This window comes from Hippocampus comes, unplaced genomic scaffold (genome assembly GCF_001891065.2).
Source record: "Hippocampus comes isolate QL1 unplaced genomic scaffold, H_comes_QL1_v1.1 scaffold74, whole genome shotgun sequence".
NCBI lineage: Eukaryota > Metazoa > Chordata > Actinopteri > Syngnathiformes > Syngnathidae > Hippocampus > Hippocampus comes.
Genome location: NW_017804812.1, coordinates 32,012 through 51,506, shown reverse-complemented (window position 1 = coordinate 51,506; position 19,495 = coordinate 32,012). Strand labels below are relative to the sequence as shown.

The window sequence follows — 19,495 nt, the reverse complement described above, 5'->3', positions numbered from 1 at the left end:
TTTCCGGATAGTGAGATTAAGTGCCTCCTCTTGGAAAAAATGTCCCGTTAGTCAAAACGTGCATCCAAACCGTTTCATTAATTAAACATTTTAAATGTTAAACAAATTAACGTCAGTTTTTGCTAAGTGGGCAACATGTAACAATGTTTGGCTTGATTGACTCCACGCTTGCCTTCCACCAGGCTCCAATCTTGTCATATGCAAAGGAGTGGGAACATAATTCCACTTGTGTTTTCCGAAGTCGGAATTCAATAGCTTGTCACTTTTTACAAAAAATAATCTTGAGAGGAGCCGAAAAAGTCAGCAGCCAAATTGGCAGCACTGACTCTGCTTTTGAAAGCTACCGTAGCGCCTCTGTGTTGTGGTCACAGCCATGTTGTTAGTGTAAGCAGTGCAGGTCAGATGGGACACGTTGATTGATAATTTTTCCAAAATTACTAGAATTGTGCAGCCATTTTTAGTTTTAATTCAGTGGAAACTACAAACGTCAAATGCCCCCCAATTTGTACATTTTGGAGTTCCAACAAAATGTTTTTAAACAATTAATTTAAAAAAAATATGGAAACAGTTTTACTCTGGAATGCGATGAATTCACCTTCAGGATTTCAGGATGTTACAATGTGCTCATCAAACTGGAATTTGGGTTTATGAAGGCAGAATCTCTTTAATTGGATTTCATCTGGTCGTGTAGGCGTACCTAATGTTGTGGCTCATTCGTACCCTGTCATGAGCCGACTTCCTGACTCATCCACACATGGTCCGGGGGTCCCTTGAAGGGAAACTTGCCCGGTTTGATCATGCGTCGTCAAAGATGTGGCCTCCTATCTTCATGACAGTGTGTCTAGAATTGGAGCAAAATGGTGGTCAGTTAGCCACTTACCCGCTAGCGGGGCTGTTACATTAACGAAATACACAGTGGCGAACAGCCATTTTTGAGAGAAGAAAAAAAAAAGTCATTGTAAAAACCACATTCACTTGAGGCGTGCCATCGTGAGGAGCCACGGAGTATTCCGTCTCGTCGTGCCTGTGGAGTATCCAAAGAAAACCCACAAAATAGTTCATCGGGTTCAAGAAGTTTTTAAACGTGACGAGTCCATGTCCAGACCTAAACCCAACAGAGAATATTTTACCTGCTAAAAAAAAAAAGACTCGAATGGAGTAACCAACAAAACATAAAGTGTCATTCTCGATTCAAGGGTGTTTTGACCAAAGCGTGTTTCAGACACTTTCTTCTCCGAAACACATTTTAAAGTGTGTACAAATGATGCTGTGTCCTTTTTAAGTGGCAAGTGTACTCAACCACAAGTGTGAACATTCACTCTCCCTCCTTGTGTCTTTCAGTGCGCCTGCATGACAGCATTTCAGAAGAGGGCTTTCATTACCTCGTCTTTGACCTGTGAGTCTATTGTGAATACACACACGCACGCAGACACGTTGACATTTGGTCCATGTGCGTGACTGCGGCTTGTTTGTGTATGCTAAGCACACTTCTCCCCCTGCTAACCCCCCACCCAGGGTGACAGGAGGGGAGCTTTTTGAAGACATCGTAGCCAGAGAGTACTACAGCGAGGCCGACGCCAGGTACGCGCTTCATCAATGCCGCCATTTATATTTCATACCCGCCTCTCTTTTATATGTCTTGTAAATTCAACGCCGGCATTCACAGTGACAAATGAGGCGTTTCCGAGGCCGGCGCGTAGCTCGCGCGCGGTGGCCGCCCTCCAATCTATTTTTCCACATTTTCCTGCCATTTTGCTTGACGCTTAAGTCACATCGTCCTCCTCGGGTTTCTTCATGCGCTGTCTGGGTGGTGCACAGCTTAGAGTTGGCTGGACAACTGGATTAGCGCTCTTTTTCTCTTGCTGCACACCAGGGGGGGTTTTAAAGAGACACCGAAACCCCCTCTCACGCACTGTCTTACATTCGAATTAGGCCTCAGCCGCTCTTCTACAGCGACCTTGCCGACGCTAACCTTTTGCAGAGACGTGACACAAACATGAGCCCGGAGCAAGGGGACTCGCCGAGGCCTGACACTGCACACTGCGTAAGACCGTCATCATAATGCGGTCGGGCCGGCTGGCCGGAGGGAACTTTTTATTTATTTGATTTTTTTAAAAATTGAATCCAAGAGCCAGCACGCTCACGAGGCGAGTGTGAAATTGCGGAATAACGGCAGCTTGCGTGGACGCCCCCGTCATTAAGATGGCTTCCCACACGCGTTCCCGGTGTATCGATTGTTTAAACTGCAGCGCCTGTGTTATGTCTCAGAGGAGAACGCCTTGTTTGCGAAAGGCTCGTTATGCAATTTAGTGCAGAGTGCGCTCTTTTCTTTTTGTGTTTGGACATGATTTCATGCGCATTACCGCCGCCATTAACGTAGCGCGGCCCATTATGGCGAATCGCGCCCACAGTTGTGAGTGCAAGTGAAGATTCCCATTCTTGCATCATTTCACATTCCTTAATAGCAAACAAATGCGATGTGATGCATCTATGAGAAGTTTTTTTTTTTTGTTTGTTTTTCCTTCCCAATGATAGCGTCTGACGTGTCTATCTTTGCCCCCCCCCCCTCCCTCTTTGCTCCCCCAGTCATTGCATTAGTCAGATCTTGGAGAGTGTCAATCATATCCACCAGCATGATATTGTGCACAGAGACCTCAAGGTGAGTGGCTGCCCGTTTCCGTGACAACCGCACTCCCTCACACACGCACGCGCATGCACACACACGCACACACACACCTCTGCTTGTGGCCATGGCAACACACAGATGGCTCCCGGTTGCTCCATCGCTCGCTTTCTATGGCTCGTCTTTTTTTTTTTTTTTTTTTTTTTTTTGGTCCTGCTTTTTCTTCTTCTTCTTCCTCTCACATCCGCTGGTTCATCCTCCATATTTGTTCTCACAGATGATGAGTCATGACCATGTGAACAGCGTGTGCGTGTGTGCGTGTGTGTGCGTGCGTGTGTGTGCGTGTGTGTGTCACCTATGGCAAGGAAAAAACAAGGACACGCACACACATACACATTGCACTGACGTGGGTGGGTAGTAGAGATATAGATGAACCCCTGAAGTTGCCAGGACAACTCGTGTGACATCACGCCTCCCGCGGAGTGAGCAGGGGGAGGGGCTTATTTCACCGGCGTGCTGATTGACGCAAACGGCTCCCCTTTTGCCGTCAACCTACTTTGAGGCGATGAGGACAACATGGCCTCGAAGAAGCATAGTCATAATAATAATAATCATTGGGATTTTGTGTCGCTTGTCCCAGGGGGGAAAAAAATGTCAGGTTTTCTTCCCTTTGTTGGAGCATAACGCTATTATCTCGACGCGCTCTGCTCGTCTGATTTGTTGGCCTTTTATCCTGAGTGGGCTTTTACCGCAGGCCCTTTATGTCCTCCTGCCCAAACAACGGCCATTTAGAGCGCCGCCTCTTGCTAAGTACACTTTCCATTTAGCGTGCCGTCTGCGGCGCTGCCTAAATAACTCCCCGGTGGTTTCTATGGCGACGGGCTTACGTCCATATAAGGTACTGCTGTTGCTGCTGCTGCTGCTGCTGTGGAGATTCTCAACCCACCCGTCCGCTCTCCGCTCGTGCCCGCCCCTTTTCCCCTGCCATCACTGCGCGCTCTCACACCTTTGCTGCCCCCTCCACACACACACAAAAGATCCATATTGAATTCATCTGAAAAATGGCTTGAGCGGAGAGAGGCTGTCACTAACTGTCTCTCACAGTCTTGATCTTCTTCTGTCCTGCATTCTGCTTCACCATGTGTGTCTGCTCCCCAGCCTGAGAACCTGTTGTTGGCCAGTAAGATGAAGGGAGCTGCAGTGAAGCTGGCAGACTTCGGCCTGGCTATTGAGGTGCAGGGAGACCAGCAGGCTTGGTTCGGTGAGAAAGCACAAACAGACGTCAGTCATTTTTTTTTCTTTCTTTCAAGATATATTTATTTTTCTTCACCGACTTGTTGGCTATTCTGCTTTTCCTTCTAAGGAGAGCAAAAATGTTTGTGCATACTCTTGCCAATGCGGATCACAAAAACGAGCTTGCCCAGTATTTTTCGAGTGAACGTGTTTTCACAAGACATCCAAATGGATAAATTGTGGTTGAAAGTCTGTCGGATTTAATTGACATTTAAAGTAAATATATGATATATAGTGCGCGACATAAAATAGTTTTACAGAGGAGAGCACTGAAATTGACCCAAGAACGTTATTGCTGTCCCTGAGAAACAAATGTAACAATTATTATTTAGATGGAAACACAAATGAAGGCCCCGGTGGCCTCGTTGCATAAGGCGCATTTCGTCAAAACCGACGCAAATTGCTGTGAACGTTTGTTTCTTCACACATGCTCGCACTGATTCCAGTTCACGCTTAGTTCACTGTGTCTTGGCGCAGGCCCGAGCAGCGAGCATTTGGCCGACCGTTAAGCACAGGCCAGATGATTAACGGGCATTCGCTTGCGAATCCGCGCCGTCATAATCTGGCCTTGCATTAGATTCCGGGGCGGTCAGCGGGGTCTGAACATCCATCGCTTGCGCCCAACCCCCTTCACATAAGCACAGTAAAATAGCCTTGATGAGCAATCAAAAGATATGACTTAATTGTGTCCTCTGGCTCATTTTCCCCTGCTGGGCAGGCTTTGCGGGCACGCCTGGCTATCTGTCTCCGGAAGTCCTTCGGAAGGACCCCTATGGCAAGCCCGTGGACATATGGGCTTGTGGTGAGTCGCCCTCCATGAGTGATAGCTTTGAATTTTGCAACTGGCAAGATTTGGGTCGGTTGCTTGATTGACGCAAGCGTCACGAGTCAAACCCAATAACAACTAATAACTAGCAACGAATGCTTTTGCTTGAGAATTTCACCCCTGAATTTTCCCTCCCTTTTAGCGGTCACACTTCACGAGGGAATTGTCACTTCTTGTCACCGCAGTAGATTTCACGCTACTCTTTCAGGGACCTGTTGATCAAGTTTCTTTCAATGAAATGAAGGGATTGCATATAACAATGCTCTGATGTTTTCTGTCAGGTGTTATTCTCTATATATTGTTAGTTGGATATCCTCCATTCTGGGATGAGGATCAGCACAAGCTCTATCAGCAGATCAAAGCCGGAGCTTACGACGTAAGTGTTTGTCTGGATGTGTGCGTAAACGGGTGGCGTCGCGTGGGTGCAGTCCAGGGCTTTGCGAAGCAATTTTTTACTTTTTTTTTTTGGAATGTTTAATAGTGTCCAATTTAGAAATGGTCCAAAGCTATCGATCCAGTCCGCCTCCCTGACGCATTGCAGAGATGTATGCGCGCGCATGTGGTCAGTCGTTCTAAAACAGAGACATCCGCCAAAATATGCGCATTTTATATTTGAATTCAGGCTGCGTGGCACTTCATAAATTGCACCCCTGCTATATCGTTGTTGCAGATAGATATGGGGGGAATCAGTCAATTTTAACGCCCTCCCATGTGGGAAAGGAGAGCTACGGTACTCCGTGCACTTTTCACTCACACGCAGACTTGCTGTCACGCACCAAAAATCATATGCTTGTACACCCAAAAAGACAAAGTATGTTTGTGTGGTCATATACATTTACAATGTGTTTAAAACGTGTATGGGGAGGATGAAATGATGTAAATCCCAAAGTTTATATTCTCTCTCTCTCTATATGAGAGCTTTTCACCGATTTGCTGGTGGGTCTGAAACGTATCGCTTTCACCGCGTGGACATTGCAATCAGCCATGAATGATGTAAATCCCAAAGTTTATATTCTCTCTCTCTATATGAGAGCTTTTCACTGATTTGCTGGTGGATCCGAAACATATCGCTTTCACCGTGTGGACATTGCAATCAGCCATTCGTAACCTCCTGTGTCATGACTTTTAGTTCCCCTCCCCTGAGTGGGACACAGTGACCCCCGAGGCCAAGAACCTGATCAACCAGATGTTGACCATCAACCCGGCCAAGAGAATTACTGCCGAGCAGGCTCTCAAGCACCCGTGGGTCTGCGTAAGTCACTCCAAAACAACAAAGTCATTGAGAGAAAAGAAAATATCGGATTGGAAACACCACCCACGTCTTTGCTATATTAAGACCTTTTTAACACCCTTGTTGGATGAGTAAATGTGTGAAATTTGTTGCCCCCCCCTTCCATTCTGCAGCACCGCTCCACAGTGGCATCCATGATGCACAGACAGGAAACTGTTGAGTGTCTCCGCAAGTTCAACGCTCGCCGAAAACTCAAGGTACCGAGTGCATCTTCACTTTCTTATATTTTGCTTTTTTTTTTTTAAGCCTTTACATCAGGCCAAGTATGGCCCTCAGGCAGTCTTGTCGTGTGGCAGAGTACAAATGCTTTGTGACTGTACAGATGGAGAATATTCACATAACTGTACGTTGCATCATTATTTGTATTTCCGGAAAATTTCACTTTTACTTTCATGCATGTCCTGAATAAAATGAATACTTTTACTCAGTTAAAGTAACGTTGACGTGGCTGCAAAATAAAATGTGAATCCATTGCTAATTGAAGAAACGCCTCAACCGTGGCACACAGAGCGTGGCATACCTCACTTTTACGTTGTCATCTATGACCGTGCATTTTTTTTTTTTAACTCACGAAGTTCCCAGTTCGACTTAGCGAGAAGTTCTGATGCCACCGAGGAGGCAGCTTTGAACAAATCCAGTGCGTCTAAAAACATTCCGCACAAAGCCGTCTGATTCGCTTTCATCACCGAGTGTTAGAAAATAGAGCCGTTGAAATTCGCATTTAGAAACAGAATCGACTGCTTTTTAATTCCCTTCCTCCCTCGCTTCTGTGCCCGCCTCTTCCTCCTCCTCCAGGGAGCCATCCTCACCACCATGCTGGTGTCCAGAAACTTCTCAGGTGGGTGTGCCCTTCGCCCTCCTCCTTCCCCACCCACGCAGCACACGCAGAGCAAGGAGACTTGGATAGAGTTGGAGTCCTCTGCACCTCCCCTCCCTCCCACCTTACCGCACACGCACACACCTTGAAATAACATATAGAGTTGGAGTCCTCTGCACCTCCCCTCCCTCCCCTCCTTACCGCACACACACACACCTTGAAATAACACGAGTGAACAGACAAGTAGGACCAACGTCAACAGAATTGTGATGTACAGTAGCAGACATGGTGTTATTGATTGGATGTGGACGTCACTTGTGTCTTTGTCCATTCTAATATGTTTCTCCCTCGTGTGTGTGTGTGTGTGTGTGTGAGTGAGAGCGTGTGTGTCCCTCTTCTCTGCTGCCTGTGGAGCATTTGCATGTTTGGCAAGATAGTCTAGACAATTAAAAAAAAATAATATATACATTGGGGCAAGTGGTGCCGTAAAAACAAGATTTTTTTTTTTTTTTGTCTGAGGCTGCTGCTGAGGATGTCTTGTTTTGGGGCCTTGTTCCCAGGTTTTGATTTAGTTGGATTGATTTTGTCTCTTTCACGGGTAACAATTTCGACCCCAGGCCTAGGAATCCACGGGGTGCGCCTCTTTTTTTTTTTTTTTTTTTGCTTTCAGTCCACTTCTATCCAGCGCCGGCGATGTAGCAGGGCTTGAATCCGCCCGCCCCGTGGCTTCCTAGACTCCCCGCGGTCGAAAAGTGCGATTTGCATAGCCCCTCCCAACTGTAGCATTTCTCGTCCAATAGTGGGCCGGCAGCATACCAACTCTGCTGCTGCCGCCTCCTCCACTGCCTCACTGGCTCAGGAAGGTACGTCCCAGAAGACACGCCCATCCACTTCCTCTCCGCACTCACTCCGCACAGATGCACTTTTTTTTGGGGGGGGGGGTTCATGGTGCTGAGGAGGGAGTGGCTTGTGCATGTGCCTCCACCCTCCGGCGGCATCTTCATGACCACACATCTGCATGCGTACACATTGAGCTCATCTCCACAGGGTGTCTGCACATCCCACAATATTGTTTGTAGAAAACTGTGGATGCATACGTCCAGGTGCAATTCAATGATGAGAATGTCAGTGGAAAACTTTATTTCAGTGGTTCGATTAAAAAAGCAAAGTAGTTCATGATTTTTTTTTTTTTAATTAGGATGATTGGAGTTTGCAGCTGATGAAAACCCCCTAATTCACCGTCTCCATAAATAAGACTCCTGAAAAATATTTTCCTCTTTATAATGAATCTGAATAAGCTATGTATAGTTTCCTTTTTCAGCAAACTGTGATTGTGCCACGAACTGAAACTACAGTATTTCAAACTCGTCTTACGGTTTCCTAAAAATCACTGGCTTCCCGAAGCATGTTTGCACTCACATGCAGCAAAGACTCACTTTAACCTCCACTTAGCAACCACAATCACTATTTACTACTTTCCTATTAAGCCAGGGCATTGCCAACGTCATGTGATATCAACTCTAGGTGAATTCATGAATACTGGAGTGAAGTGAACTTTTTTTTTTTTTTTTTAACAACGTTCTAACTTATTGAGCTGTACCTGGACGTGTGTTATATGAGAGAACCTACATGGCCCTCTTTAAATGTCATCTTTAATGAGCGGGAGGCCTTTATAAGTGACTTTCTAAAACATGCAGATACCCTGTCCACAAACAAGTGGTTGTCCAATTTGATTTAATGCACCAAAACCACATTTAATGCTAATCAGTTGACCTCCAGAGCAAGTTTTTTTTTTTTGTTTTTTTTTTCCACATCAACACCTCACCTCTCAGTCTCGGCCTCCTCACCTCCTGCTCCCCCCTTGCCCACCACCACCACCGCCAACACCACCACACCAATTCCATCTGCAGAAACGAGCCCATGTCGCCACTGCTGACAGGCTCCATCCAGACCTCCGTCTGACCCTCAGACGCCCTCCGAGCAGGCGTTCGTTCGCTTGCGAGGACTGGTTCGGGGGCAGCAGGGGATGAGGAGGGGCGATGTATCCTGGGGGCGAGGAACTGACACTGCAGGGGGCCGGCAAGAGCTGGGTTGGCGTGCTGCCATCGTCGGACCTGGGTCTGCTGGGGAGGGATAAAGGTGCGGATGTAGGAAAGGGTGGAGGTGGGGGGGTTCTGGGGAAGAGAGCTTTCGAAGCGAGACGGAAGGTGGGCTTCCGGATAATTCTCTCGTCCCCCGCCCCCATTCCTGTCATCTGTTTTAGTACTTGCCACACGTGCCTCCGTGAAGGAATGTTTGAATGTAGGGCTGAATGATCATGGTTGTGATTCATTCCTGTCTTTTATGCCAACTATGATTGTTGCATTTTTCAGAGTTGTCCAGGGTAGTAATTTGGCCCTGTGGTGTTGCCGTTTGACGAAAGAAGAGCGTTTAATAGAACAGTGATTGCAATGGCAAGTAGGTAGTAATTTATTCCATTTTTGTGTACGGATTAAGCAGAATTTTTGAGTAGTAGCTAATCCCCTCGCCTCGCAGTTCTGAGGTTTGTAAAATGGATTCCTCAGGCAAATGAATGATCAAACAAAGTTTGAGCGCCCCTATCTTCGAACTTGATGCTGATCAAGTTGCCGCACATTGTATTTCTTTTGTTGTGAAGTCAACACTATGTCAAAATCAGTAGCTGCAAAGATCTTAGTTTAGCCTGGCTCGTCGTAGTGTTTGAAAATTGCATTTTGACCACATTGCAATCGTATTCCCAACGCCATGAATCATTCAGCCCTACTGCCATCCAACATGGAATACACAGTGGCAAGTACTGAAATCAGACGGCTCTCATCCCGCCGGGTGGGAATGTGCGCTGAAGGTCGGCGATTCCGATGGTGGCTCCATTAGATCCCAATGCAGGACAGTGTAGAGCACAGCGGGTTCTCCGTCACCCTTGTCAGCCACACGGGGAGGGTCCGCTTTGCTCTACACTGAGCGAATCAGAGTGCGATGAAGGCGGATTAAAACGCAAAAAGGGAGGCAGGTGTTGCTTTGGGAATGTCTGAGTGGTGTGCTGAGATTCCGGCGGGTGCTTGTGAAGGTTTGTTTGTCAGCTGTGGAGCCCTTTCAAGGTTTGCGGGCTCCCCGGACCAAGTTGCCTGTTTTGTAAGTTGTCCCCCTCCTGCCCCCCACCCACCCCCCCACCCCATTTCCTTCTCCTCAATATAAAGTGTGACATCATGAGCGTTCCTCTTTTGTTTAGCTCTTGCATTTCCTTCCCCACTGATGGTGTCCTGCATCACTGATACTGTAACTGCTTCCTTGCACCCCTTTTATGCGGACTCTAGCCCAAAGTATGACAGCTTGAGCCTCATGTTGCCTTTGTTATGATTATGATTTAAAGAAGCCTCAATGCCACACGAGTGTGTATCGTTCCACGCAGGAGCAGTTTGCCTTCCTGCCCCTTGCATGCATTAGAAGTACAGTGGAACCTCTAAGGTCTAACGCAAGCAGTTCCAAGACGTTGGCAACTTCAGACGTATTCAAGTGACTCATGAGAAACGAATTCGTCCGTTTCAGCTTTTATGAAAGGTACAAGCGATGTTTTCCGCAAGGCGTCGTTTTAATGTTTGTGAATGTCTTAAAAGTGTTAAAATTAGTTCACCGATGTCATTAAAGTGACGATAAGTGATTGAGAAGCCAGTTTATTCTCACAGCCGAATCAGTCTGTCTACAAAAGTCATTTCACCTAATTGGTCGGAAAGTTATTCATTCACGACGAACAACGTTCATCTTACCGTATCAGCGGCAGATATTGACAGGCAGAACAATGAAATCCTCAGTACACATTTCGTTCAGACGTTTTAGAGGTTCCATGTATTTCATCGAATGTTCTTGGAGGCGTCGTCTCCGCCGCTCTCTCGAATCCATCCCTCCCGCCCTCCGCCGCCGCCTTCTTAACTGCGGCTCATCTCCACAAAGTGCGGCGCGGGGGTGAAGGGGTGATTTTAGCAAGCGTATGAACACGGCTCCCGGATGGCTCAAGTACGCCGTGACGCTGGTAACCAGAAATGCTTTTTGTGCGGTTGCTGCATGGAAAGGTTGAAGAGAAATGAAAAGGCAAGCTAAGAATACAAAAGCATGACCTTTTTTTTTTTTTTTTTTTGCCGCCTTTCAACTCTGTGCCCCTTTATCTTTATTCTTCCATATCCCACCCCACTTTCTCCCCCCCCCCTCCCCACTTTTCCTACTGGAAGGTAAGAAACACAATATTGTTTTTGTGTGTCATAAGATCGAGCCGATTGAAAGGTGACCAGGGAGGGCCCTTGAAGAGAAATCAATGGTGATACATTAAGCCAGCTTACTGGTCCCCTTTTAGTTGTGCTGGGGGTCCTTCCTTCCAGACAGGAAATGGATTCAGGAAGTTTACTTTTTGCGCTTGGGTTTCTTCTCATATCCCCAGGTGCTAATGAATGGATTCTGATGGGAATGGGTTGAGCGGAGGTTAAAGAAAAAAAAAAAAACGGTCGACATGTTCCGCGTGGGTGACATCATCTTGACGTTTGCCGCCTTTGCGCTTCTCCCCGCCCGTAAGAGTCGACCGTTGAATCCATCGCCAAATGTAAAACTCAATTTTCTGCCCGTTTCCCTCCCTGTCTATCCTTCTCTTTTCCCCCTTTTTCTCCTTCTTTTCGCAGCATGCAAAAGTTTACTCAACAAGAAAGCCGACTCTGCTAAGGTAAGTTTGTCTCGTCACCATGATGTAAGCCCCCGCCGCGCCCCCCCCCTATTTTTTTCCCCGTCGAATTATTCCCCATTGAGTTGATTGTTCCTGTTTTTCGCGCCCGTGTGTCCTCTCGTTTTAAGTTGACTCTTTTGAGAAATCCTTCATGTCCCGAGACTCGATTTCTTTTGTTCCGCCCCTCGGTGTAACAATCAGCCCTTGCTCTATTCAAGATTCACTTTTTTTTTTTTGTACTTCTTCACTGCGCTCTTTTCCAAGAAATTCATCTTTGTCGGCTATTAAGCATCATTCCCTCCTCTTGCCTACCTTCCTGCCGCCTCCTCCCGCCCCTGGCGTCTCTGTGCAGTTAAGTGGTCGAGGCATAGAGAGTTATTGAGGCAGTAAAAAGGATGATCTGAAGGCCATTCTGTGGCACTCACCCTCTCATTTGCCCCTGTTAGCTCTCAACAGCTTGCAAGCCTTGACTAACGTGAGCCCCATTTCCTGAACGGCGTATGATTCTAATCTGTGTGTTCACTCTGAGTGTTTGCGTTCTTGTCCCAGCCTTCCACCAACAACAGTAAGAACAGTATAGTGAGCGCCATCAATGCCCTGAAAGACAGCAACATGGCAACCAACGCCCAGATGGTACAGTAGGCCCGCCGCAGTGTTGTTGGTTCCTGCATTTTAACGCCCCGCCCACCCCTCCTCAGTCGTCGTTTGTAGCGCCATCGTCATTGCATTCGTGACGTTTTTGTTTTTGTCGTCCTCGTTCATCAGATGTTGCACCCGTCCTCCGTAGGCTCCTCCACTGAGGTGCGCATGTGCTTCCCGAATTCAAGATACAGAAAATTAGTCGGCCCCACCACTCGGTCTCTTTTTAGTGAGCCTAGGGACTAAAAAATTGGAATGGAGTTGGTGAGCATATGCATCTGACCTGAGGCAACTTTTGGCTGGGCAACATTCCAAGTAGGCCTGGGCTCTCGCTCTTGAGCTCCACCGACAGGCATTTGGAAAGGGGGAATGAGAACAAAGAAGTGGCGGTAAGAAGGGACTTGGCTCGCATTTATGTCCAATGTGAAGCCGATCTTGGGCAGGAAACATTGCGCGTAAGCCTTGCTTGACGTTCCCTGTGGAGCTTCACCATCGAAAGAAAAAATATATATATTTCTGCAAATCTAATGATGACTTGGAACTATTTGATCACCATCAGGCATGGGGTGGGGGGGGGGTTTGGACTCCTGGCTGTAATATTTTTCGACTTAAACAGAAGAAAGAGCGTTTGTGACCCATTACTTTCTTCCCTTGATGATGGGATACTGATGACATTTAAATGTCAGGATGCACATGTTCACCTTGTTTGGACGTCAAAGGAGCACGAGCTCCAAGATGATGTGTCAGTACAGAACTGTAGTCTGGGTTCAACTCGCCATGCCTGCTGATTTTTGTACGACAGATCAGTATTGTATGTTGTATGTGGCGCATTCGATCCAACTTGAAAAACGAGCCTTTTGTTACGATCTCCGAGCTTCACCTTCCACTTTTCTGTGCCCGACTCGTCTTCCTCCTCCTCTTAGTAACCATGTTCAACCTGACTTGTGTTGCTGCGCCATTGTGGCATGTTTTTTTGTTTTCGGGGGGGGACAACTAGCACGGGTTGCATCATGTAGCTTCCGTAATGCGCAATTTGGTCTGTTTGTCAACCGGAGAAAGGAGGCAAAGTGGGACAAGTCAGTTTCCTCAAATCTCAAGTTTAGTCGAGTCCGGATGACCCAATTGGACGAGGCACCGGTCCTTAAAAGGCACATTTCCACCAAGCAGTCCAGTTTAGATCATCCTGATCGAGTTTGGAAGGAGTAAGTCACTATCTTGTGTTTCCGTTAGTGGAGCTTGTAGGCGGGATGGCAACGCGACCTAAATGGCAAGACTTCACAATTCACAAGTGAGCTCGCAAGTTTGGTAAGGGGGTCGAGCAGTCCACGTATTTGTGTATGGCAGCGGTTTGCAGCTTATGTTTCATTTTAAATAATTGAGCCGAGCGAACTGAACAACTTGGTGGAAACGTGGTTGAAGTGGTGCTTATCCGCATGACTGACTGACTTTTGTTTTTACGTGGCAGGAATCCCAAAGCACAGTGGTGCACAACCCGCCCGATGGCGTCAAGGTGAGCGACGCGCACCGCCGCTTCTCACCCGTGACCGGTTGCCGTAATATTTTTCTTTTTGTGTTTGCGGTTCCGCAGGGATCAACGGAGAGCAACGCCACCAACGACGAGGAAGAAATGAAAGGTAGGCGAGGTTACTCCCCGTTCGTTTTTGACGCTTTAGAGTTTTCTGTCCCATCCGGCGGGGCGGGGGTATTTTGGGCTGTCGGTATGCGGGGGATGCGCTCTTGACCGTGTGTTTGTACGTGTTGTGCGTCTGGCTGCATTGTGCGTGCGTGCGTGCGTGCGTACACGCGTCTGTGTGTGTGTGTTCTAGCGGACAGTTCAGCGCTGAGTCAGAGCAGCGCCACCGAGGAGATGCCCCCACTTCTGCCCTCACCTCAAAGCTCACCTGCCAGTAAGTTTGCTTTAAAAACAGGAAGCTTTGTGGTGGAGCTAACAACCGAAACCCCCCCCCCCCTTTAACCTCCCACCCGACACCCTCACTTCCTCCCACAAAATCCCACCTTAGCTTCCTCTGGTCACCAGGAGTGATGGCTTGCACATTCGCTCTTTCTCACCCGCCAAGCTGCGGGTTCCCACTGCTTTTGGGGTTTCAATGCGTTTTTTGATTTTGGGAGGAAAGAAAAAAAAATATTGGTCACAGGGTTCTCACAGCCCCTTAAAAAAAAGGGCTTGAACTTTTCTGGATAAAATGCTTTGAAGGCCTTGGTGCTGCTTTGTTTGCTGCGTGGCAATATAAATGAAGATATAAACAACAGCTTTTCATTCTAATGCGGTCTGTTTTTGTTGGCGTGAAACATAAAACTGTCTCTTTAGCCTGAATTTACACTCGGGTCGTTTTGCCCATTTTCTGTTCTGTATTTTTTATTTATTTATTTATTTTTCCTTCCCAGTGTTGTTCTTGTGTTTACAGATGGGAACGCATAAGCAACCCGCATGCGCACATTCCCAAATTGCACATAAATAACGACACAAGCATCAATACCGGGCAGCAGCAACTCGGAAGAAAACACAAAAGCATAAATAATCCAAGCCATTACAACATTGCGTTGCCTTTCGTTGGCCTACGTTGACGCGGTAGCCGTTCTAAAATGTTTATTGGTGCTATTGGCACAGACGTGGGTGTGTATGTGGCACCCATCTGTGTGTTGAGACTACACTTACATGGGAAGATACCTGATCCATTCGCTCATCCCAATTTGCGCGACTCGAGAGCTCCAAAAATCTCAATTGTGACTTTGAATGATGCAGTGTAAATTCAGTCTTAATGTGATACACTAAAATGTGGATTTTTTCCTGACAATGCCATTCAGGTGGAAAATTGAGCTTGATTTTGGGGGAACGTTGTATGAACCCTGTGACAGTACGAACTAAATGCGACGGGTGAATAAACCCCACGAGCTTGACAATCGATCTGCAATTTGGATGACAAGGCCTGATGTTGAAATCCTCGACCCAATTCAATTTGGCTGTCGACTTAATAATTTGGATTTGATCGAGGCAAAATCTACGGATTGGCTTGAATAGTTCAGTCCCTCGCTTGTGTGCTGCTGCTGCTGCTGCTGCCGCTTCTCTGCATGGAATACAATAATTGAACCTTCCGGCCGAGGCCCGATCCGTTCTGGCAATGTCGGCGTGTTCCCAAATCGTGTCATGAAATGTCATCTTGACCAACTGTGGCCACCCACCCAAATTATATGTTGTGTGGAGCGGGGGTGGTTTTGGGAGGAAGGGTAGACGTTAAATCCCTAACTTGTGTGTTGGGACCCTCGAGACTCCTGAGTACCCTCAGCTGTGGCGGTTGTGTGGAGCGGGGGTGGTTTTGGGAGGAAGGGTCGACGTTAAATCCCTAACTTGTGTTGAGACCCTCGAGACTCCTGAGTACCCTCAGCTGTGGCATACACTCCGAACACAAAGCAAGCTATTGAAGCCGTCCAGCCCACTGTGGGCACCCTCAAGTGTGTGTGCGTGTGTGTCTGTGTGTGCGTGTGTCTGCGTCTACCTTGTGTGATCACTGCATTTTCCCCTCTTGTTCCGAACGTGACAGCTCCAGCTGGACGACACCCTCACTCCCCTTGCACCTGCGTGCCCGGGAACCTTTTCACACCCACTTTTTCCACTACTTTCTCCCCCCAGCCTCTCTGCTACTATATTAATACGTGCTTACCTTTTTTTTTATTTATATATCTAGTTTTTTTAGGAAGACATTTCGGGGAAGTTACATACCACAAATCGTCTTTGGTTCTGGTCACTTGTTGCTAGGCGGATTTCATATCCCATTCATAACTGCCATCCATCTTTTATACCCGTGTTCAAGGGAGCTGGAGCCTTTCACGGTTGACTTTACACCATCAGTCACATGGCACGTACAGACGAGCAACCATTCACACTCATATTCGCAACTCTGGGCAATTTAGAGCATTTTTGTGTTGGATTTCAGAGATTCAAACACAGAACCAGTCAGTGACTGTGAGGCAGGCTTGTGAACCACATCTACCATGTCCCAAACACATAACTACACCAGAGGTCTTTTTTTTTTTTTTTTTTTTTTAATTTACAGGACCAGACAACCAAATGAATTACTACTCTGTATTATTTATAAACTATGTAGTGTACTGAAATGAAAGTTAAAGATGGGTGCCGAGGTTGCTGAAAGCAGAGTTTCCAGATCGCAGTTGATAGCGATGTGCATGTCATCCACAAATTATTTTCTTCTCGCTTCCATAGGGCTATATTGGCCTTACACTTGTGGTTTATAGCGCCACCTGCTGCATTCTCATACACTCGACTGCCTTGCTGCGTTAAAGTATTATTTTAGGACGTCGCCTTAATCTTGTAACTCACCTCTATTGTATTCTGAGGGCTCCCTGCTAATCCCCCCCCCCCACCCCCCGCCTCTTCTTGTCAGAAAAACCTGCACAATCATCCAAACCCCTGAAAGGCGCGCCCTTAACCGCAGGCGATGCCAACGTCGCCTTCTGTCCTTTCTCCTCAGAGGACACCGTTTCATTGTCACAAGCATTCAGAGCGGAGTGCGCAGGGCCAGCAGTTACATGCTTTGCACGTCATCATCGGAGCCACGCTCATCCAGCTGCCATCTTGTCTCTGACTCTGTGCGTGTGAGACATTTGTTCTTTCAATTGGCAGCAAAAAAAAAAAAAAAAAAAAACACGGACTGATTTAGTTTTTTTTTTAATCTCGCATAAAAAAATCATGTTTCATCTTTTTAAAAACAAATATAATCAGTCCCTTCTTCACCTTCTGACATTCAATTGCCAAGTGAAAATGGAAAAAAAAAACAAATGTTTCTCCCGTGCACACCTGCTTGTGTCGAACAAATCTTTTTTTTTTTTTTTAACAGCATGAAACGAGCATTTCAATGTTTTCCCATAACCTCCCGTCTGTCTTTCCACGCATGTTGGGTGTTGACCGTCCATTGTGTGTTTCAGTCCCACCGCATGATGTAAAGCGCATGGCTTGGAACAGCACGGGCAACAGTGACTCTGAACTGTCCTGCGCGCCCGCCGTCGCCACCGCTCCAGTAGGGGGCGACAACTCTGCCGCTGCTAAAAGCAACGTTAAGCAGAGTAAGACCACATCAGACACTCACTGACCAACCTGCGTCGTCTGCCAGCCTGCCACTACTAACTCCGCCCACTGTGATGCTCACCAAATACCTCTCATGCTTTGAAATAACTTAGCTACAGCCTAATTTAAAACCGTGACATGATTAGAGACCGTAACTTAAAATGCTTAGCCAGATTTGAACCATCAATCCAATAGGGAAATGGTCGGCAGAGTGATTTCAGAGTGCTAACAATCCTAACTGTGACTTGAAACCCTGATGTAAATATCCCACACTTATTTGAAACCTGACTTGGAACCTTTCCTCAAAACTGGTCCGGGAAATTTGAAGCATGCAATTGTCTGAAAATATAAATTCAGTTTATTTGTTGGACGACTTCGGCTTTCTCTCCAACTTCGGACTGATTAGTTGTGATGTGCACGGAAAAAAACACACTGTGTTGAATTGACTCCATTTTATTTCATCAAGTGGCTGCTCAAAATGATCTGGATTATAAAAAAAAAAATTCTGGATCCGGATGATTTGATTTCGTGCCACCACTCCAGTAAATTGAACTCGGACTTTTTTTTCGGTGTCCGGTGGCGCCCCCTGTCCGTGTTACTCAGCTCGATCGGCTTTCATGACAAGGAGCAACCTTGTTAGCACTTGTTAGCATTTGTAACCCCGTCCGTGTCCTCTTGCATCTTGCAGCCCGCAAGCAGGAGATCATCAAGATCACCGAGCAGCTGATCGAAGCCATCAACAACGGCGACTTTGACGCTTACACGTGAGTGCCCACACGCTTTGGGGCTTTAGCCTTTACCGTCTCCTTGATTCTCACATCTCTTTGCGTTGGTCCCGGTCGTTCCCCGCGCAGGAGGATTTGCGATCCCGGGCTCACTTCCTTCGAACCCGAGGCTCTGGGGAACCTGGTGGAGGGCATGGACTTTCACAAGTTCTACTTTGAAAATTGTGAGGTCACGCGCGTACTCGTACACACTGTTTCAGAACCATTTTTTGGAAGTATACTCTTGAAAACCCCTAATCCTGTCTTGAAACCGTTCTTTCAAACCTTAACCCTGACTTTACACGTCGCTTTGAACTCCTAGCCCTTTAAAACCTTAATTTTGAAAGCCGAACTCTTGTTTGACAAAACAGTCCACGACTGAAACCTTTTTTTTTTAACTCATTCACTCCCAAAGACGTTTTTAAACGCCTTTTTAAGACGTATTAAATTTTTTGCTTGTTTTGTTTAAAAAAAAATAAAATAAATTCTGAATCATTCAGTCATACTAGAAACCTCAATTTGAAATGCTAAACTTGACTTTGAAACTCTACTCATGTCCTTAAGTCTTACACACTGATTTGAAACCCAACTCCATTCGCTTTGGCAGGGGTCTCTTTCCTTGTTTTGAGCCTCGTACTGGTGTTCAGTAGTTTTGGGGGGATTGAATCATTTGAAAATGTCCTTGATGTTTCCACCCCGTCTGTCCGCATGGGCGCAGTGCTCAGCAAGAACAATAAGCCGGTGCACACCACCCTGCTCAACCCGCACGTGCACCTGATCGGCGAGGACGCGGCGTGCATCGCGTACATCCGCCTCACGCAGTTCGTGGACTCGGGCGGCCGGCCGCGCTCCAGCCAATCGGAGGAGACCCGCGTGTGGCACCGCCGCGACGGCAAGTGGCTCAACGTTCACTTCCACTGCTCGGGAGCGCCCGCCGCGCCACTACAGTGATCAGGTACGCCCAAAATCGCCTTCAAATGCAAATTTAATGTGCTGAAAAAGCCAATTACGTCAATTCAAGTTCGCCAGTGTGACCCCTAACCCTTATTTTTCATCAAAACCCTTGACCTGAATCCCCATCCCTGGCATGAAACCCAAATTGTTAGCATTGGCCTATAAATTGGCATTTTTCTTTTTAATACGTTACGTCTTGTTGTCGTTTGTTCCCTCAGTGGTCCTGAGCCTCCACTGTGCCGGTGGAGGCGTTTTGGGGGGCAGTTTTTTTCCGGCGAGTGTGTTTGGGGGGGCCCCGACCCCCCCGCGTGGATCGGCTAGCGCCAGGAGCCCGGCCGGGCCAGATGGCATCCCTCTCCGCGACCACCAACCGAACCCCGTCTCCTCCTTTGACCCCGCGGGGGGGCGCCGGCCTAGCACAAGACAACGCCCGGCCCCCCCTGCAGCCCGCCCGCCGCCGCCCC

At 47.3% G+C, this 19,495-nt stretch overlaps 1 protein-coding gene across 12 annotated transcripts in view; it reads left to right on the top strand.

The window, feature by feature from the left end:
* Positions 1 to 19,489, top strand: part of LOC109512904 (calcium/calmodulin-dependent protein kinase type II subunit gamma) — a 28,055-nt gene extending 8,566 nt beyond the window's left edge. For 2 of the 12 annotated variants that reach the window (XM_019865060.1, XM_019865011.1), the window contains exons 4-23: positions 1,342 to 1,396; positions 1,516 to 1,581; positions 2,587 to 2,659; positions 3,782 to 3,884; positions 4,635 to 4,718; positions 5,024 to 5,118; positions 5,872 to 5,994; positions 6,147 to 6,230; positions 6,829 to 6,871; positions 7,651 to 7,713; positions 11,533 to 11,573; positions 12,123 to 12,206; positions 13,678 to 13,722; positions 13,801 to 13,846; positions 14,039 to 14,119; positions 17,175 to 17,312; positions 18,002 to 18,077; positions 18,168 to 18,262; positions 18,796 to 19,032; positions 19,250 to 19,489. In XM_019865060.1, the coding sequence (XP_019720619.1) occupies positions 1,342 to 1,396; positions 1,516 to 1,581; positions 2,587 to 2,659; positions 3,782 to 3,884; positions 4,635 to 4,718; positions 5,024 to 5,118; positions 5,872 to 5,994; positions 6,147 to 6,230; positions 6,829 to 6,871; positions 7,651 to 7,713; positions 11,533 to 11,573; positions 12,123 to 12,206; positions 13,678 to 13,722; positions 13,801 to 13,846; positions 14,039 to 14,119; positions 17,175 to 17,312; positions 18,002 to 18,077; positions 18,168 to 18,262; positions 18,796 to 19,028 (1,628 nt within the window). In that variant the 3' untranslated portion in view covers positions 19,029 to 19,032; positions 19,250 to 19,489. The remainder of the gene's footprint in view (positions 1 to 1,341; positions 1,397 to 1,515; positions 1,582 to 2,586; positions 2,660 to 3,781; positions 3,885 to 4,634; positions 4,719 to 5,023; positions 5,119 to 5,871; positions 5,995 to 6,146; positions 6,231 to 6,828; positions 6,872 to 7,650; positions 7,714 to 11,532; positions 11,574 to 12,122; positions 12,207 to 13,677; positions 13,723 to 13,800; positions 13,847 to 14,038; positions 14,120 to 17,174; positions 17,313 to 18,001; positions 18,078 to 18,167; positions 18,263 to 18,795; positions 19,033 to 19,249) is intronic. The other 10 variants (XM_019865020.1, XM_019865006.1, XM_019865028.1 and 7 more) reach the window with 10 other exon arrangements.
* The last annotated feature ends 6 nt before the right edge of the window (positions 19,490 to 19,495 follow it).